Below are 21323 nucleotides of genomic sequence, written 5' to 3'. Positions count from 1 at the left end.
TACAAGTATAATTCCTTTGTCAACAGTAGCAGTTGGTATGAAATGCAGTACAGTGACTATGTAGTTAGGATGATTTTCTAATGTCTCAAGAACTGCTTTTGCAACATACGTGGCCCTTTAAGTTGCATCATTTTGACTGAATCAGAAACAGGACAGAATAAATGACGGCAATAGACATTTCACAACGAGAAGAGACACTTCCAATTATGTGTTCGTCGTTAAGAAATAAGTGATCCTACAAACCCTATCAATGAAGAAGAGAACAGCCTCTTTCATAAGCAGACATGGAAGTTGAATTTGGAATTGTAAAGGTCAAGGGGACGTACTGCAAAAGATAGTACTGTTGACCCTTGAACAACCTAGGGGTTGCTCTGTCTATGATTTACTGTCTGCCCTCATAACCATGGTTCCTGTTCATTCTCCAGTTCAACCAGCCACAGACTGTCTAGTACTATAGCATCCACTATTGAAAAATATCCACATATAAGTGGACTTGGGCAGTTCAAACCTGTTGTTCAAAGGTCAATGGTAATACATTTAATACGGCCATCAATTTTAAAAAGTCACTCAAAATATTTTCTCCCTTTAGAATGAGTGAAAAATGACTCTTTGGAGTGTTTATTCAAATAACTAACATAAGGTTCTAGTTTCCTATGTGGTCTGATCTTTTTTTAAGTTATTTACTATATCCTTCTCTAACCCAATCCTTGCAGTGATTCCAGAGTCATCTTTGTTAAACACAAAGGTAATCCTTTCCCTCCTCTGTTTAAAATCTTTCCCCATTGCCCAGTGTGAATCCAGACTTCCTCTCCTAGTACAGGGTCTCACCTAAATTTCTAGTGTCCTTTCTTCTCTTTCTACCACCTCCATGCATCCTTCACCTACAAAAAGATACCTCCTGACCTATCATGACAAACTCTTGCAAATGCTCCACCAACGTCCTGCAAAGTACTGTTTCTTTTTATATTTGCTCCCCAAGATGCAGACATTATTTGTCAATGTAACATACCTTAGCTTCCCAAGAGAATAGATTAGCATACAAATAATGAGCCTTTGGCATCAAAGGAAATATTCAACTACAAGAATATATGCAGTTATTCATGAGGTACAAATTATTTAAACCCTGTGTGAAGAAGGATGTGTTTTTACCAAGCTAAAAAATAAACAATAACCAAAAATCGTATCTGACTTGATCCTATTCATAGCCCCAAGGCAGACTAGAAATGATGATAATAACAGAAACTCATAGAAATACATGGACATCCTAACAGACTTGGAGTACATTTAACGTTTTTCCATGTTCAAAAAGTTAGGCTGAGGTATTTCATATTCCTCTTCTCCTGGTTTCATGGTTCTTGGCAATTCTTTTGATTATTTCCTTTCTCAGGCAGGGCTGCCAATTCCTTTGCTAAGCTTCATCTGTTCCACTGTGAGGGCTCCTCAGTTCTGTCTCCTACCCCTCTGCCAAGCTCTCCTTCACCACGTTGGCACCAAAAATGATGAGGCCGAACAAGAAAACTACCCTGACAATCAGTGTGTGTAGGGCAAAAAGTAATTTCCTTAAATCCCTCTCTTTAAAAAAAAAAAAAAAAAAAAAAAAAAATCAGATAGAACACAGCCTTGAACAAGAGAGGCTTTTGGTTGATAGTCTGCTTTTGCATTTTTTTTTTTTTGCCATTTCTTGGGCCACTCCCATAGCACATGGAGGATCCCAGGCTAGGGGTCGAATCGGAGCTGTAGCCACTGGCCTATGCCAGAGCCACAGCAATGCAGGATCCGAGCTGCGTCTGCAACTTACACCACAGCAACACTGGATCCTTAACCCACTGAGCAAGGCCAGGGATCGAACCCATAACCTCATGGTTCTTAGTCGGATTCGTTAACTACTGAGTCACGACAGGAACTCCAGTCTGCTCCTGCTTTTGATGTCTCTGCCTTCTCTTTCTGGCCCCTTCCCTTGATTTATTCATTTATACAACCATAAAGTTTGTTTTTCAGAATGCAAGGACAGATAATACTGGGATTTTCATGTCTGCAGTTACCATAATGAAAATTAAGGCATCTGATGAAAGCTGGAAACAACTGAGTAATAATTCTGATAAAAATTCTAAATGTACCCTCTGCAGTCCACAATTGAGTATATATCATTTTTAGGATTTAAATTGCTGTGCCACATAGGATCAGAGAAGTTCATAAAAATCTTATCACATATGTTAGAAGAAAGGTTGGCAAGTTGGAAACTTTTATGAAGTTTCTGCAAAATGATGTCAGCCTCTCCAAAGTTCTTTTCTAACAATCTAATCAGAATCACTTTCCATTTCCTCTAGGATCCATCTATCCTTTGAGTGACTTGCTATCCACTTTTCTAAATCAATGAAACCAATCTGTACTTTGACTGGAATTTGCTGTTTTATAATCTAAATTACCTTAAAAACAATTTAATAAGGTTCTAGGATTTGTTCTCATAGCAGGTATAAGGCACAAAACAAGGCCTTATTAATACTTCAGAACACATAACAAAGGAAATCATTCAGCACTATTTGAGTATATTCCACCACTTAGGATATTCATGCATATTTAAATGAATTAATTTATTTTCTGCAATTGGCTCTTTAAGAGCTTAAGTGGCCATTTGATGTTGCTTATTTCAGGATTCTGTGCCCTTGCTCTCTGAGTCACCAACTTACAGCCTGAGTGCTCCAGGTGTATTTATGCTCCCAAAGTGTTTTAAAATACCCATTAGGAAATCCAATTTCCTATGTATAAAATCCAGAATTGATTTTTCCCTGGTTAACTTTTTCTTAATTAAAGGATATATGCCTATATTCACAACTGAATTTTTGGCACTATATTTATTATTGGCTCTATGAGAGTCAATATTTTAGAATGTCATCAATATTAGAATCAAAGACAGTCACTGAAGATGGACCATTATTGGGTTCTTCTGGGATTGACATTTGGAATTCCCATGAAATCCATCACCATAATAATATCCACTACTAATTACAATCCATGCCAAGCACTGTATATATGCTATCTCATTTAATTATTTTGACAGTCCTATGGTATGCTTATTATTTTCTTTGTCATTAATTCAGTTTTAGAGATGACAAAATGTAGGCTTTGAGAAGTAAATCACAAGATTACATGCCTAGTAAATAGCAGAATTTCTTCCAAGTTTTACACTGATTCATGAATTTCTAAGGCATGTGATTATGTCATAGAAGCTATAGGAATAATTAGGACCCAGTTTAGGGGAAGGAACCTAAGGCAATTGATCATCCAATCTTACAATCCAAGGCTGGAGTGTCTTAAAGAGACAATCCCAAATACTTTGAAGATTCAGGGAAATGAAAGACAGAATCTGGTTGGAAGTATAAATCTTCAAAAGGCAACAGTTGCCTTGATGGAGCCTAGAAAATAGGTGGGATTCATTAAGTAGAAGCTGTGGATTTCAAAACATCAATAAATGGCCCATTCTAGGGCACTGGACTTGAACTATGAATGACTCTGATAATAAAGGACCTAAGGATATGAAGGATTTGGTTTTCCTATGGATTCCAATCTCTTGTCCAGTGGTGGACTCCACAGATACAGAAAATCCCTGGATTCTGGGCACAGCAGATTTGGATCACAGTGATGAACAGGGTTCCTTTACAGCTTCTGTTTCGAGGGATCTCTCAAAGCATACCTTAGCTAGGCAGGCTGTTAAACCAAAAGGAGGCTGTCTTTGGTAGCAGTTATTTTAGATTTGTCTCAAATATTATCTCTGATTCCATCCTGGTGCTATCTCTCCTATATCTCTATGCTTTGGTCCAAAAGAGTCTCCCAGGCATGCTTCTGTGCCCATCTCTATTCCAACCTCCTGCACTGCTGAAGTGTCCAATGTCCCTAATTCCTCCCTCGAGAATTAACTTCAGCTTATTATTTCACCCTTAGTGATGCAGATGGAACACAAGGTTCACAGACTTCGTGAGGCAACTTCTTTCCTGACTTAATTATGGAACCTACCATGTCACCTCCATCCCATAGACAGTTTACATTCAGCAAATAGTTTCTTAGTGTTCGCTCTGTGCAGAAACCACACTGTGTTTAAGATTTAACAGATAACTAGACAGGCAGTGTTCCTTGTTCTCCAAGAGCTTAACTTTTAGTGAGGGGAAGGCAATAACTTAATAAGATGATATCAAGCGGTGATAACTACAATGAAGAAGAGAAAACAGGGCCATGAGCTTTGTTGGGATGGTAGGGAATGGGTAGTAATTCAGATCTGCTTATTAGAAACAGTCTGTATGAAGAAGAAATATCTCAGCTGAGATTTAAGTAATATAATGCAATGTGGGAGATCCATTTGCAGATATGAAGAATAGTATTCGAGGTAGAAGGAAACACAAGTACAAAGAGCCTAAGGCAGGAGCCAAAAGGGCAGAGTGATGACAGGCAAGGAGTGAGGGGAGAGTGGTTCAAGTGGCTGAGAGGCTGGAGGAGGCCAGATCCTAGAGCAGGATCTCAGCACAGACAGAATGTCGCTTTTATTCTAAATATGAAAGTCATTAAAGAGTTCCAAATGGGGAGGGAGTACATAGTTTTATTTTGGCTTTAAAACGATTGTTCTGGTTGCTTTGTGGAGAATGATTTAATGAGGTGATTGAGGAGGAGCCCACTGCAGATTCCAGGAAAAATAAGAAGTGGCCTGGACTTGGATCATGGAAGAGGAGATTTGGAGAAAGGAGGAATGAGAATGAGGTTCTTAGTTTGCACAACTGTGTATGTGTTGGTTTACTCACATGGGGAAAACAGAAAGAACAGGTGGGGTAAAAAACAAGTATTTTGCTAGTCATGTTGGTTTAGACAAGGTTCTTAGACATCCACTCAAGAAAGATCTAATCAACAGTAGGTTTGCACCAGGCATGCTTCTGGACAGGAGACAAGTTCTGGACAAAAAAGATGAAGTTTACACACTCTACAGCAGCTTATGTTCCAGAAATCTTATGCATGTGAAGAAGAGTCAGAAAGGTCAGGGGTGGAGCTATATATTACCGTAGCAGTGGAATGTAGATGTATTCAATATTAGAGGCTGGAATAAGATCATTTAGGGACAGTTTGTACAGAGAAGGGGCTTAGGGCCAGACCAAGCAAAGGAGGGACCTTTTCGTTTCTTTTCCTTTTTTGGCTGTGCCTGCGGCGTATGGAAGTTCCCAGGAGAAGGATCAAGTCTGAGTCATACCTGTGACCTGTGATGCAAGTACTACAGCAACATTGGATCCTTAACCCACTGCACTGGGCTGGGGATCAAATCTCTGTCTCAGAAGCTATTAGACCCACCATAGAGACAATGTAAGATCCTTAACCCATTGTGCCACAGAAGGAACTCTGGCATTCTCCCAATGAGAAACAAGGAAAGTTAAATAAATCTGTTGAGCCTGATTCCTCCAGCTCTGTTCTTCTTTCTCAAGATTGCTTTGGGCTGTTTGGGAAAACTACAGTAACCAAAACATATGGTGCTGGCACAAGAAGTGAAGTATAGATCAATGGAATAGGATAGAAAGCCCCCAAACAAACCCACACACTGAAGGTCAAATAATCTATGACAAAAGAGGCAAGAATGTATAATAGAGAGAAGTCTCTTCAATAAATGGTGTTGGGAAAACTGGATAGCTACATGTAAAAGACTGAAATTAGAACATTTACTAACACCATATACGAAAATACACTCAAATGGATTAAAGATCTAAACACAAGACCGGATACTATAAAACTCCTAGAGGAAAACATAGGCAAAATACTTTTTGACATAAATTACAGCAGTATCTTTTTGGATCCATCTCCTAGACAAATGGAAATAAAACCAAAAATAAATAAATGTGACCTAATAAACTTAAAAGCTTTTGCACACCAAAGGAAAACACACACACACACACACACACACACACACAAACCTGAAAAGACAACCTACAGAATGGGAGAAAGTATTTGTAAATGATGTGACTGAGAAGGGATTAATCTCCAAAATATACAAACAACCCATACAGCTTAATATCAAAAAACCCCATGCAGCTTAATATCAAACAACCCGTGCAGCTTAGTATCAACCCAACCAAAAAATGGGCAGATCTAAATAGATATTTTTCTAAAGACATTCAGATAGCCAAAAAGAACATGAAAAGGATGCTCAACATTGCTCATTACTAGAGAAATGCAAATCAAAATTACAATGAGATATCACCTCACACCAGTCAGAATGGCCGCCATCAAAAAGTCTACAAACAATAAATGCTGGAGAGGGTGTGGAGAAAAAGGAACCCTTCTACACTGTTGGTAGGAATGTAAATTGGCACAGCCACTATGGAGAACAGTATGGAGGTTCCTTAAAAAACTAAAAATAAAACTGCCATATGATCCATCAACTCCACTCCTGGGCTTCTACCTGGAGAAAACCATAATTCAAAAAGATACATGCACCCCAATGTTCATGGCAGCACTATTTACAATGCCAAGATATGGAAGCCAACCTGAATGTCCATCAACAGATGAATGGATAAAGAAGACGTGGTACATATATACAATGGAACATTACTCAGCCATAAAAAAGAATGAAATAATGCAAGCAAGAATGAAATTTGCAGCAAGATGGATGGACCTAGAGATTATGGACTAAGTGAAGTAAGCCAGACAAAGACAAATATTATATACTATCACTCATTTGTAGAATCTAAAAAAAAAAATTGTACCAATGAATTTATATACAGAACAGGAATAGATCCACATAGAAAACAAACTTATGGTGGTTACCAAAGGTGGAAATCGGTGGGGGGGTAAATTAGCAGTTTAGGATTAACATACAGAACTATACATAAGAGAAATCACCAACAAGGACCTACTAAAAGCACAGGGAACTATACTTACTATTTTTAATAACATATAAGGAAAAATAATTTGAAAAAATTGATATGTATGTGTAACTGAATCACTTTGCTGTACACCTAACACTGTAAATCAACTATACATAAGTTAAAAAAAGGAAAATAAATAAATCTGTTAACATCCAGGTCATCAATTTGTTTGGCTTTATTGACAGACATGGCAAAGTTACCTCCTTACTACCCCTCACTTAATTCTTCAGGCTGTTTAGGTGCAAATGCAACGAAGTTATTGAGGCACTACTCTTACTTTCTTCTATTCATACTTTCCTTATTAAAAATTCATTCATGGTATTCTCTTGTGGCACAGCAAGTTAAGGAGCCAGCATTGTCACTGCAGTGGCTCGGGTTGCTGCTGTGGCACACAACCAATCCCTGGCCTGGGAACTTTATATGCTGAGGGCACAGAAGAAAAAAAAAAAAGTTCATTCATGGGTAAAGTTAAACAGAAGAGTTAATTATAAAATTTCAAAAACAAAACTCTAAATGGTGTGGCTTCCATAACAATTAGCAATAAATCAGTAGCAATGCTACACACATAATGAGGTAACACTAGGTGAGGGTGAAGGCACATACGATTTCCATAAACCTGACTCTAACCCACAGATTACTTCTCAGTTCAGGGAAGTCCACTGAACTGCTAGTGAACTGTCATATTCCCACTCTGTCCACGCTTCCCCACTAGAACTCTTCTAGGGAGAAATTCAGAACTGAAGACACCTTTATGTTCAACTATTAGTCCTTGTTGTGGTCTAAAGTTTATTCAAAAGTGTTAACACACAACCTTGATAGGTATTTTAAACTTTCTAAATCCTGACTGTACCTAGTGCCCCATCTACTGTGTTGTGGCTGACTACTGGTAAAGATTCACGCCACTGAGGATCAATGAGTGCCTTCACCCATAAGCATCTTGTCCATAAAAACCCAACTTACCATCTTTCATTTCTAGTTTTGAAGGTAGAGCTAAACATGTGTCTGTCTGTCTCTTGTGGCTGCATCTGCAGCATATGGAAGTTCCTGGATCAGGGATTGAATCCAAGCAGCATCTGTGACCTATGCCACAGCTGCAGCAATGCTGGATCCTTAATCCACTGTGCCGGGCCAGGGATCAAGCCTGCAGCTCCAGAATGACCCAGCGGCTGCAGGCAGCTTCTTAACCCACTGAGACACAACAGGAGCTCCAATATCTGTCTCTGAAAAGCCTCCCATGGCCTCCCTGGATGCTATCTTCTGTCTCTTCGACAGGTCATCCTTCGTTTCCCTATTTCTCTCATCTCTCCTGAGTCCCTGGGGCTTCTTGCCTCCTTTTGACTTTCGACATAAATATACTTCCTTTTACCTTGGACATAAGGAAGGGTTTCCTTAATAACAAAACTCCATGCCTATACTGTTTATTGTATCACTAAGTTCTTTTAAAAACTTCTGTTGCCATTGTGAACTCAACACGCATTTAACACTTTTTTTTTTTTTCCTTTTGGCCACCCTGTCAAAAAATGAGACTTCCTAGGCCACCAGTCAGATCCGAGTTGCAGCTGCAACCCACACCACAGCTGCAGCAACTCTGGATCCTTTAGCCCATTATGCCAGGCCTAGGGATGGAACCTGCATCCTGGCACTGCAGAGACAATGCTGATCCCATTGCACCACAGTGGGAACTCCAACACCTCTTTAACCACGTGGAAAAACAGAAATCTGGCTCCGTCTGTACTATTCTACTACTTTTCTGCATTTAAAAGAGGGACCCAAATATTTCCTTAGTGAAATCCAATCATTTTACCTCTCTTCTCATATAATCCTAATCACTGGATAAAACTATATCATCCTCTCCTCTTCCTGCCTTACTCATTCTTTCCTCTGACTTTTTTTTTTTAGGATCCACTATTTCTTACCAACCTCTAAATATGACTGTTTCCCAAGGCTAAGTAAATACTTCCTTATTTATTTCTGGTTGATAACAGTAGAGAAATGTGTACAATATGGATGTGAAAAAGGAGCAACTTTGAGAAGGAATCCTATTATTTATCAAGTCAGTTAAACATCCAGTGTTCAGATTGTTCCTGAATCAGATGGGGAGCAAAACCTAAAGGGCTCATAAAGTAGAGAAGTTAAGTGGATAAAATAAAGACACAGAATAATTGGAACAAACATAAACCCAACTTTTACATTTATATGATACTCTAAGAATGCCCTCTAGGACATAGTAGAGTAATAAGATAAACTCGGCTTTTCCTGTTTTTCTTCTTTTTGCAAAGCAAATATTAGAAGTTTCATGGGTAAAGACACAATAATGAGAGAACCAATTTCATTTACTTTTGCTTTCATAATGAGAACTGCCCTCACATTCTAGTTTGAGACCATTTTCAACATCTATAAGAGGGGAATTGAAAAATGAAATGCTTAGACTTGCTTCATGCTCAGAGCAGTAAACAAATGGGCAAAGAAAAGCCTCTAAGGAAGCAGCAAATGCACTGAAAACTCCAAATCCCCAAAACAGTGAGATTTCTACAGATTCATTCCTGCCCTGCCCTTTACCTAGACGGATCCCCCTCTTTTTAAACCACACACACACACACACACACACACACACACACACACACACACACCATACTAAAAAGCCATCTTTGGTATATTCACATTCTAAATGGCATCACTTTAAACTATATCAATGTCCGGCAGGATTTCAACTATTTTCACCCTTAAAATTCAACTTATCCTTTATTTTTCTAATTGTTTTAAAGGTTTATAATGAAGAACTCTTGCTGCAACATCTTTTACTAGAATGCAATTGACTCTGTGTCCTGTCACAGAATTCATGTGGGTAAAATGCATTTGCTCATTTAAAAAAAGGTTGCTTATTACAAAAAATATGCAAGGCTCTATCCCAAGACAACTAGGAGGAAATACAGGTGACAGCACCAAAGCCTTGAGGCGAATGCATTCTAATAAAGGGAATAAAAAATCTGCACAAAGAATGACACTAACAAGTAAATATACTGAAGAATTCACAGCACATTTCAGGAATTCAAAGAAAAGAAAGGGAAATTGCATTTAGATAGGAAAGCTTCATGAAGGATGTGATTGGAAATGGCCCTTGAAAAAGGTTAAGCTTTCAGTGGGGGTGTAGGGGAGAGGAAGATGTTCAAGGGAGAACATATTCTAAGAATACTGGGGTTTGGGGGCATGTTTTAAGGGGGGAAATGGCATGTATGTTAGACCTCAAATGCTTTTCACAGGCATTCAGAGCTGAGAACAATATGGAACAATTCTGGTTTGAGAATAAAGAAGACAGATTTAATGCTGGAGATGAAAAAAATTAGATCATTTAGTTCAAAGTCACTCATTTTAATGGAAAGAGAACAAATACTCTGGTAGGTGAGAACAGTGCTTATATTTACATAATTGCAGCAGCAGTGGATCAGGGTGGGAAGGAGTCCAGCATCTCTCTTTGTTCACTTTGTCCTATAAGTGCCAACCAGATACCCACCCACATAGGTAATGGATCCTTCTAGGAGTGAGCCTTGTTTATTTAATTCATCTAGTAATTATCATGAACCCCACAAGATATGGAAATAAGACTTTATCTATAGAACATCAGCCTTTGGTGGGATTTAGGTCAATTGAAATCACCACAGGTTTCAATTTGTATTTTTCTTAATTGCATGTCAGACTTAAATTGCCCAGAACCTGTTTCTCTCTCCTGGAAGGCCTAACCCAGATATACTACAAATAAATAATTTTTTCCATGGTTAAACATAAAAGTTGGTTATCAGTCATAACTCATCAAATCAGAAAGCCTTCTTGCTTTGATATTTTTTTTCTAAAAACATTCCCTAAGACACACATATATACAGAAGAAAAGCCAGATTTAGGCATAGTTGAGAGAAAAGCTGTTAATCTGCAATCAAATATGGTCGAGAAAAGAGATGAGTGAAAAAGGCTGATGTGATTCCTCCAACATGAAACCTTGCAAATAAACTGAGAGGCAGCCACAAGTGTGATGTTCGCCCCACGGCTGCCTGGAGATCACAACACTACACATAAATCATTCTCAGAAAGTGTTGTATGGCTGCAGTCAGAGCATCTACTCCGTCTCAGAGTCAATGAGGACTAGTAATAATAATATCCCATTTCCACCTTCACTGTGGACTTTTGAAGAGGGAGAACCTTCAGCAGGAAATTACAGACCATAGTGATGACACAGGGAGAGCTCCTGTGCAATGTTCAAAGTCACTTGCATTCAGTGAGCTGCAGAGAGTGAAATCATGAGAGAAGAGGGATGTACCTTCTCAAGGTCAACATTCCAGTGCAGCATCAACCCCTGCCACAGCTTCCAAACAAAAGGCTCCAGAGTCTTGTCCTCTTGCTGCTCCTCAAAGTTAGTTGCTACTATGTAGGGAATTAAGGTGGAGAAAGTTGTCTCTGTGAAAAATTAAGCTCCAGGCATTTATGTGCTTCAGCAGCCACAGTTTCAAACTGAAGGAAACCCTGGAACCATCTACCCACCTTTTTGTATAGATGAAGACGTCCCAGTGCCACATAATTCATTCATTTTGGAGTCAGAACTTGAACTCTGTTCTCATCTTTCCCCACCCTTATTAAATGAAGTAAGCGGCTGTATAAGTGCTTTCTGCTACATTTTAAGAGAAACTCAAGGTACAAATCACATAGAGAGAAAAAGGGAAGTTGCATGTTACACAATAATCTCCAGAGAGTTACTTCATCAAGGGGTTTAAAGCACTGATTTGCTGCCTGGCTGTTTTCTAGTCTCTTGCTAGTTCCCCAATGCACCTCTTTACCTTGAGAATTTACTTTCCCTCTATGTAATCTGAACCTTAAGGTTCCCTTACACAAAAGCAAAAACAAATTATTCAAATATTTCTTCACTACAAACTTTCTTTGGAGCACACGGACATTTGTCCAAGCTCTGTATACAGATGCTGCTATTTTAGTCTGTATTTGGGGCATTTTCCCAGTCTGATCTTCCCTTCTTTTAATTCAAACCTGATGTTCTCGAACTTTTTTCAGCTTTTCCACAATGTGGATGCCAAGCAATGCAGAGGACACAGTGGCAGCTCACTGCTGAGAAACCTGCCTGCCATCTAACCTCCACCACAAAGCTAGCCTGCCCTTTTTATCACTATTCTTCCCTTTTGATCAAAAATCCTGCTCTAACCATTTATTCTCCTCTGTGAATGCTAAGTGATTTTTTTTTTAGAATCCTTATCACTAATACTTTGAGAACCATGATGAATGATAGCATTTGGTTTATAATCACCCCAGAAATCAGACATCACAGTGAGTGTAAATTACCCTTAAATTACACATTCCTCAAACCTACAGGGGTTCTGACTTGTGGGAAGGAATGTCCTAGGCAGGGCTCACAAAATGATTTTAATTGCTGAGGTGTTAATTCTCCATCTCCTTTGTCTTAGAATCTGCCCAATTGCTGAGAAAATTCTACTTTCACTTAGAAAAAGGATTTTGAGGTTACTGTGGCATGTCCAAAGCTTTAAAATATGGATATGTAAGGGGATCTACTTTCTGTGCCTAGAGGACTAAGTAAGGAACATGAACTTGGACAATTCATTTAACATCCTGTGTCTCAATTTCCTCACCTATAAAATGAGGATAATAATATTACTCTTAATAAAAAGAGTTGATGTTACACCTGAATGAGAATGAGTGCAGAGAAAGGACAGAAAGTACTCTTTGAAACACAAACTGTGATTATTTGGACCCAGCAGAAAATTATGCCCAGTGAGCTGTTCCCATAGTAAAAGTTTATTCACCTGCACCCCCATGATTCTTTCCCCACAATTCATGTAATATCCAAAAGTTATTGCTTTCTTGTCTCAATATATTAGTTGGATGGTTGAATGCACAGAGCTCACATCTGAATCAGCACAAAAAGTGAAACCTGGAGGAGGGAAATAGAAAGGGACTCTTAAGTTGACACCAAAGTCAATCTCATCTGTCAACCTTCCCACATAAATACTAGGAAATCAACTCATTTATGCAACTTGGGAGGCAAGCCTGAGTTATAATAGTGTTCTCGAATGCACGTCAATGAAAAATTGGTCTGCTCACAAATTCCCATTTGTCATATTCCCTACAAATGCACATTAATTGTTTTCATATTTAAATGCCTAGAATCAACCATAACAAATGTGTCCTGTCAGGTTGTTGGGAGTTTTCTAAAAACAAAACAGGATGATTATGGCATAGAGTAAATTACTGTTGGTTCCTTGCGCTCTCAGCATAATCACAAAACAGTAAGGACTTAAGAAAAATCATTCATGTTGGGTTCAAATCCTGTAACAGAAAACAGAATTGGAGCCGAGTTAACAAAATGTACAGTATTTAATACAAGTTTGTAGAACGCTGTATGTCGTTAGTCTTATACTTCTGAAAATGTAATAGTTGCTTACAAGTAGGATGTTTCAAAATCCTTCTGAACAACATAATCTAAAAAAAAATCTTGCTCCTCTTTGTATGCTTCTCCCCAGAGAAATATTTACTGCTTATCAACCTACTCCCCCGACCCAACTTTGCCTTTTTCATAGAGCTGGGTCCTAGAGTTTCCCACAACTGCCATTTTGTGCAACGACTGCTCAGTGTTAATGTTGTGAACTTAACAAAAGTGTCAGTTTTGTGCTCTACAACCTTGAACTGACCAAATCTATAAGGTATGTGCCAGTGGCATTGGTGTTTGCAGGAGCAGGGGGGTGGGGACAGGTGTGGGCAAGAATAAAAGTGATAGCAGGTAAGCAGTAAACCAGTGTACTCAGTAAATTAATGATACATACATATTTGATTGATCATTAAGGACCTGTAGAGTCCTGGGATTCTAATAATATGTGACTATAAAAACAATGTTAAGGAAGAGTCCAATTTTCTGCCTTTTGTATTTCACCATCTTAATCACTGCTGCTTGTTATTGGTAGGAACGATCAGTGTCATAAAGTGCAGTCGCAAAGTCTAAAAAAGGGAAGAAATCAAAAAAGGATAGAAAGAAGGAATATGTCTAATAAAAACCTGACTACAACCCACAGCTGCCCTGTGCTTTAGTTCTGGCCCTGTGTGAACCCTCTGATTTCCTTCATGGGTCTCAGGGATCAGAATGTATGTGGGGTTAAACCTGACCACAGTCCCTGGAGAATAGAAACCAGAGTGAATGGAAACTGACACCTTCCCCCCGCTTTGTGGACATCAAATAACTTGTACTAGCACAATATGTTTTGTGTTTGTCTTGTCTTGAGTCTTTATCACAAATTATCCGAGGCCAAAATGAATGACAACATTTGAGATTCAGTATCTCAAGGACATTAGAAAGTCTTCATATGTTAGTTTTCAGAATAACTGTAAAGATGGCAATGATATGATAAATCCTATTAATATGAAATATTCCAGGAAATTAGTGAATTTATTGTTTATATACTTATGTGACAGGCTGAGTAATGGCACCCCCAAAATATCCATATTATAATCCCTCAACTCTGTAAAGAAGTTACTTGCTTGGGTAGAAAGATTTTGTGTATGTGATTAAATTAAAAATCCTGAGATAGGATTATCCTGGATCACCCAGGTAGTCCCAGTGAAGGCAGAATTTCCTTAAAAGAAAGTGTCTTAGAGCCAGAATGAGGAAAAGATGTGACAATGGAAGCAGAGGTCAGAGAAAGAGAGATCTGATGCTGCTATACTGATGGCCTTGACAATAAAGCATGGAATCTTGAGTCAAGAAATGCGGGCAGCCTCTGGAGGCTGAAATGGTAAGAAAGGCATTTTTCGACTGGAGCCTCCAGGAGGACTGCAGCTCCGTCATACCTGGATTTCAGTCTCATAGGACCCATTTTGGACTTCAACCTCCAGAACTGTAGGAAACGAACATGTTGTTTTAGGCCCCTAGTTTGCGGCAATTTGTTATAGTAGCAATTTGGAACCAATACAGCTGCAAACTCATGTCATGAAAATTTTAACAAAGATGGTTATTTTTTTGGATTTACCTGTCAAACATCACAGATTTTAAGTTTACCTATCTTTATATCTATTTAACTCTATTATCAAAGATACTCTTCTAGTAATGAAAGAACCTATAAGGAAAAAGCCCTGTGTTGGGATCAAGTCACCTGAGTCCTAGGCCAGCTCTGGCCCTAGGAAGCTGGGTGATTGGTGAAAGTCACTTTCAGATCTTAGTTATTTCACTTGAAAAGCATAGGTCCAGCCAAATGGTGATATGCCTCTCAACATTCTGATACTAAAATTATCCCAGAAGCGAAGTAAAGGAAATAGCATTAATACAGTCTGGACTATATATCATCGAAATTGTCCTTTGCTGGTACTTACTACTGAAAATGCATTCAAAAAAAAAATCAAGATGTGGTGGCAACAATTAAAGCTTATTTTAAAAAATATATCCCATTAGTAAAGAAGGTAATGTTCTGTTATTTCATAATGTAGTCAAAAATAAGACACCAAGTGCAGCCTAGAATATTAAATGCAACACACACTGTTACACTTTAAATTTTACCAAATATTTGAAAATATTCACTGCCCTACAAATAGAAAGATAAGCTTCCTTGAGAAACCTTTATGAAAATACGTATCTGCAATTATCATTCTAAATTACATACATGAATTCTAAAGAAACCAAAAAAGAAAAATATTCTAGGTAAGGCTATTATGAAAAATAAATCTTTCACTCCTGCCCCATACATTTACATTTTCATAAATTTATGAGAGAACTTATTATTTCTAAGTTTGAATGATTATTAGTGAAAAGTTATTATTAGAGAAAATCAATGTTGGAATTTACAGCTAGCACTTTCCATTTTATAAATAAAAATGACCTATGCAAACTTCAATGACTTTTCTAAATTAATATTAGAAAGTGGTACAGATGCAAAGCCACTGATGGCTAATTAAACACAGAAGGAAAGGCTGCTCCTTATCCATATCCACGTGTGGAGATAAGTGTTTTTTAAAGGAACACTTAGAGATTATTGGATATAATTTTCATGTAAATGAAACTTCTTCCCCAGCAGGTTGTACTTGTTTAAATGTTCAGTGATCTATACTTCCTCCATAGAAGGGCCTGCCAATCCCTGTTATTTATTCATTAGATACAAACTGGCTCTGCAAGTCTCATTCTCACCTCCCTCCCCATCTCTAGCAGCAAGCACACAGATAGAACTGGGCAAAGTACAAGGCACCACCTATGTCTGGATCAGAACACACTTCAGGTGTCCCCTGCAACCAGAGTTTCCTCTATGCCGTGTTCCCCCCAAATCTGCAAACTGCCTGCTTGACCTTCTTTACTGGTATTACATTCTCATTGCCATGGCTGACTTTCCTAGAGTTTCCTTCTGGGATGCCTGGACTTTAAGAGTCAATGTTAGGGAGTTCCTGTCATGGCTCAGCAGTAAGGAACCGGACGGATATGCATGAGGATATGGATTCAATCCTTGCCCTCACTCAGTGGGTCATGGACCCAGTGTTGCCATAAGCTGTGGTGTATGTTGCAAACGTGGCTCTGAGCTGGTGTTGCTGTGGCTGTGGCATAGGACGGCTACAGCTCCCATTCAACTCCTAGCCTGGCAACTTACATATGCTGCAGTGCAGCCCTAAAGAAACCAAAAAAGAAAAAAAAAGAAAAAAAAAAAAAAAAGAGGAAATGTCAGTATCACCCTGATAATAAAACCAGTCAAAGACATCACAGGAAAAAAAAAAACAAAAAACCTACAAAACAATGTACCTTAGGAACATGGATGCAAAAATCCTCAACAAAATACTAGGAAACTGAATCCAGCAGTATAGAGAAAAGAATTAGACATCATGACCAAATGGAATTTATCCCAGAGATGTAAGTTTGGTTTAACATCTGAAATTCAATTAATGTAATACATTATTGTACCAAAAGGATTTTTTTAAATCACATGATCATCTCAAAAGACAAAAAAAAAGTAAAGACCAATACTCTTCTATGATAAAGATACCCAACAAACTAGTAGTAGAATGGAATTTCCCAGTCTGATGAAGGATATCTGTGAATAAAACAATAGCTAATACCAAACACACTGGACGATTTCTTCTTATGGTCAAGAACAGAACAAGTGACAAAAATCCATTTTTGCTACTTTCAACACTATTTTGAATACTATTTCAGTACTATTCAATACAATTCAAGATTGTACAGGAGGTTCTAGCAGGACAATTTGCCAAGAAAAAGACATAAAAGGCATACAGATTAGAAAAGAGAAGTGAAACTATCTCTGTTTTAGAGATGTCATACTCTCATATAGAGAAAATTCTAAGAAACCCACTACAACACCATTAGCGCTAATAAATGAACTCAGCAAGGTTGCAAGATACAGAATAAACTGATACAAAATTCAGCTGTATTTTTAAATACATGCAATAATCAATCCAAAAATGAAATTAAGAAAATAATTCCATTTACAACAGCATCAAAACAATATAATATTTAGGAATACAGTTAACAAAAATATAAAACTGAAACAAAACCTTGCTGAAGGAAATTAAAGATATGAATAAATTAAAGTATCACATGTTCATGGGTTAAAAAATAAAACATTACTGATAAATCTATATAGTCATCCCTCAGTATTTGGGCTTACTGGTTCCAGGACCTGCTGTGTATACCACAGTCTGTAGATATTCAAGTCCCCAAAGGTTCTGCATCCAGGCATTCAACCAGCTATGGATCAAAAAGGTAGTACTATATTCAGTGAAAAAAATCTATGCATGAGTGAACCCATGCAATTCAAACCCACACTGTTCAGGAGTCAACTATACTTATCAAATTGATCTAGAAGTTGACACAGTATCAGAATCCTACCTGACTTCTTTGCAACAGTCAACAAATTAATTCTGGACCATTATCTCATACCATATGTAAAAATTGATTCAAAATGGAACAAAGTCCTAAATATAAGAGGAAAAAACTATAAACTCTTTTTTTTGTGTCTTGTTTTTTTATTTATTCATTTATTTATTTTAAGGTCACACTCATAGCATACAGAATTTCCCAGACTAGGGGTCAAATCAGAGCTGTAGCTGCTGCTCTACACTACAGCCACAGCAATGTGTGATCCAAGCAGCATCTGCGGCCTATACCACAGATCATGGCAATGCCAGATCCTTAACCCATTAAGCAAGTCTAGGGATCGAACCCACATCCTCATGGATACTAGTTGGCTTCATTACTACTGAGCCACAACAGGAATTTCAAAAACTATTAACTCTTAAAAAAAAAAAGGAATAAATGACACTGCACATGACAATGAATTCCTATATATGACAGCAAAAGCACAATCAACAAAATAAATAATAGATAAATTAGTCTTTATCAAAATGAAAAATGACTCTTCTTCAAAGAACACCATTAAGGAAGTGAAGAGAGCCTAGAGAATGGGAATAAATATTTGTATAACTTAGGATAAGTGACCTGTGTCTAAAATGTATAATGAACTCTTAGAACTCAAAGATAAAAAGAGAACCCAATTTTTAAAAGGCCAAAGGATCTCCACAGAAGGTCTGCAAACGGCCAATAAGTACCTGAAAACTATGTTCCACTCATTAGTCATCAGGGAAGTGTAAATCAAAACCACAGTGAGAACCACTTCATACCCACCAGGTTGGCTAAAATCACAAAGTCAGATAAAAACAAGCATTAGCAAGAATATGGATAAATCAGAACTCTCACACACTGCTGGTGGGAATTTAAAATAATGTAGCCCCTTTGGAAAACAGTCTAGCAGTTCCTCAAGGATTAAACATAAAATTACCATATAAGCCAGCAAACCCACCATTAGGTATGTACCCATGAGAAATGAAAACATGTGCCCACACAGAAACATTATAAGAATGTTTATAGGAGCATTATTCATAATAGACAAAAGGCACAAAATAATCCAAATGACCATTAGTGGACAAATAGATAAACAAAAATATGGTGTACTATACAGTGAAATATTATTTGATCATAAAAAGGAATGAAATACTGATAAATTCTGTAACACTGATGAACTCTGAAAGCATGCTAAGTGAAAGAAGCCAGTCATAAAAGCCCATATATTATATAGTTCCATTTATATGAAAGTCTAAACTAGGGAAATCTATAGAAATAGGAAGTAGGTTAGTGGTTGCTTAGGGCTGGAGGGGAAAGGCATGGTGGGGGATGGGAAGGAGGAATGGTGGATAGTAGCTGATGGGTACATGCTTTCGATGTGATTTATTCTAATTCAACTGTAATGGTTATGCATATCTTTAAATATACTAAATACCATGGAACGATATGTTTTAATTGGGTGAATTTTACGATATGTGAATTATATTTCAATAAAAGTGTTTAAAAAATGTGTTTCCATCCAGTTTAGTTTACTAGTACTAGAATCAACTCTTGTCTTCTGGAAGAGCATATTTCTCTGATTTCTTTTGCTTCAATGACTCATTCATGGCCATGATCCTTTCTAGACACAACGTGCACAGTTCAAGTATAGCCCTTTGTGAGACCTTTTCCAGGATACAGATTTGGAAGTGACATCATCAGATCTTTGTCCCAGAGCTGCCTCTGCCCTACTGCATGCAGCTGGAAGTAGTATTTTGCAATAATACATTACACTATTTTTTTAAAGACTGCACAGCTTGTGATCCCTTAAATATCATAGGTGATTACAATTTGGTTTTTTAGAGAATAATTTTTTAAAGGTTAAAAGAATGACTCATACAAATATGAAATGAACACATCAAAGACTTCATTTAAGTGATTAATTAATGAAAGATGGAAAAACTGGTTCAAAGTAGACTACAAAGGATAGACCCACTTAGACAGGAATGCTGACATATATTTGCTAACAGATGGAAAATTGGCCATTTCTACAGGGGGACAGGGTTTTCACAGAACAAAACTTCGACTGACTTATATGAACAGGAATCATATACATTATGGTCAGCCCTTTACCAGTTAACTTCTAACTCCGTAACATAGCTTGAAAGAAAAAGACAATGAAAGGCTATGTGTCCTAGAATCAGATAACTCTTGAAGATACCTCTAGACCAGCCCTAACAATCCATTGAAAGATACCCAGATACCTTTTTACCCATTTCAAAGGCTTTTGCAAATTTTTTCATGACAGGTTTAAGCATGGTATGTCTATGCATACAGTTTAAGTTTTTATGCTATTTGATCTACTATATTTTATGTTTGTTTTAAAACATACATTTTCCCCACTTCTGTGCAATTATAATCAGTAACTATTTATTTCTTAGACTACATAAAGTAATAATGCATCTTACAACAGATGACATCTTGGATATGATGAAATAGTCATTTCACCAAACTATAAACTTAAAAAAATGGTTTTGGGGTTGGGAAACTTTAGTTAGCATTTTCCTTGTCAAAAAAAAAAAAAGGCATTTTGGGGCCAAAAAAATTAATTAAAAAAAATACATCCTTATTATCATCAACTTTGCTTCCTAATGCATGTGTTTTATGTAAAAATTTGAACAATATCTTCAGTTCAACTCAAAGGGGGTCACTGATTATCAAAGAATTAAGATACAAAAGATACTGTCTTTGAATCAGAGAGGTAATACTGACATCACAGTTTCCAAGTACTTTTTTTGAAAGCACTAGATTAGAAAAGCAACAATTAAAATAATAACAAAGACATTTAAAAATAAAAAAATCCCAAATATTAGTGGCACTAGCTCACAAAGGTTATAACCTTAGTGTGTATAGCTATTATTGAACCATGACAACCCACTAGAGTCACTTTGTGAGGCATAATGGAGTGAGAATTAAGAGTGTTTCTCCCTGAAACTGCATTAATACAAGTGCAGCCTTTTTTTTTTTTTTTTTTATGGATGCTTAACTGCTTCCTGTTAGGTTGGCACTTAAAAATCCTCACAGAGAACTCCTGCAGAAAATCATGGTACCTGTACACACTTATTACAAATGATTTCCATAGAGATGGAAAATCTTTTCAAACTGTTTTCTCAGATTTTTTTTCTCTCAAAACCCTTTCACTTGGTCTAGATTTGAGTCTCTTTCAGTCAGTGCTATGAAATTATTTCATTCTGTCATTTATTTCTATACTTCTTTGAAGAAACACAAAAGAAGGAATAAGAATGCATAATTTCAAATTCTATTTGAGTGTTAGAAATCGGAGGCCTGAGCAAATGGAGGGCAACTCCATTTAGTATTTTTCTCGGTCAAAAGTGTAGAGAAGTTCTGTTCCTCAGCATTTTTATTTTTCTTTCAAATTATTTTAATTTCCTTCCATTAGTTCTTCTTTTCTATCTCCTTTGCTTTCTTTCCCCTGCCTACAGTTACCTTCTCTTTATCCCAAATTCATTGTAGTGATTTTTAAAAAAACATAAATC

General features: G+C 37.3%; 1 protein-coding gene across 14 annotated transcripts in view; it reads right to left on the bottom strand.

Annotated features, from left to right (window-relative positions):
• The window catches only part of TPK1 (thiamin pyrophosphokinase 1), a 372261-nt gene that overhangs the window by 77046 nt on the left and 273892 nt on the right, over positions 1-21323 (bottom strand). Inside the window, exon 9 of one of the 14 annotated variants that reach the window (XM_084977544.1) lies at positions 11909-17634. The exons of 10 other annotated variants lie outside the window; for them this stretch is intronic. In XM_084977544.1, the coding sequence (XP_084833670.1) occupies positions 17627-17634 (8 nt within the window). In that variant the 3' untranslated portion in view covers positions 11909-17626. Of the gene's footprint in view, positions 1-11908; positions 17635-21323 lie in introns of those variants that run through there. 3 more of the 14 variants (XM_005667774.4, XM_013979876.3, XM_084977543.1) reach the window with 3 other exon arrangements.

This window comes from Sus scrofa, chromosome 9 (assembly GCF_054392235.1).
Source record: "Sus scrofa isolate SSC_HxYL_T2T_F1_AM1 chromosome 9, Sscrofa_HxYL_maternal_Yorkshire_Landrace_v2.0, whole genome shotgun sequence".
Lineage (NCBI taxonomy): Eukaryota > Metazoa > Chordata > Mammalia > Artiodactyla > Suidae > Sus > Sus scrofa.
Note: the sequence above shows the minus strand (reverse complement) of the source record. Positions and strands in the feature narration are given on the sequence as shown.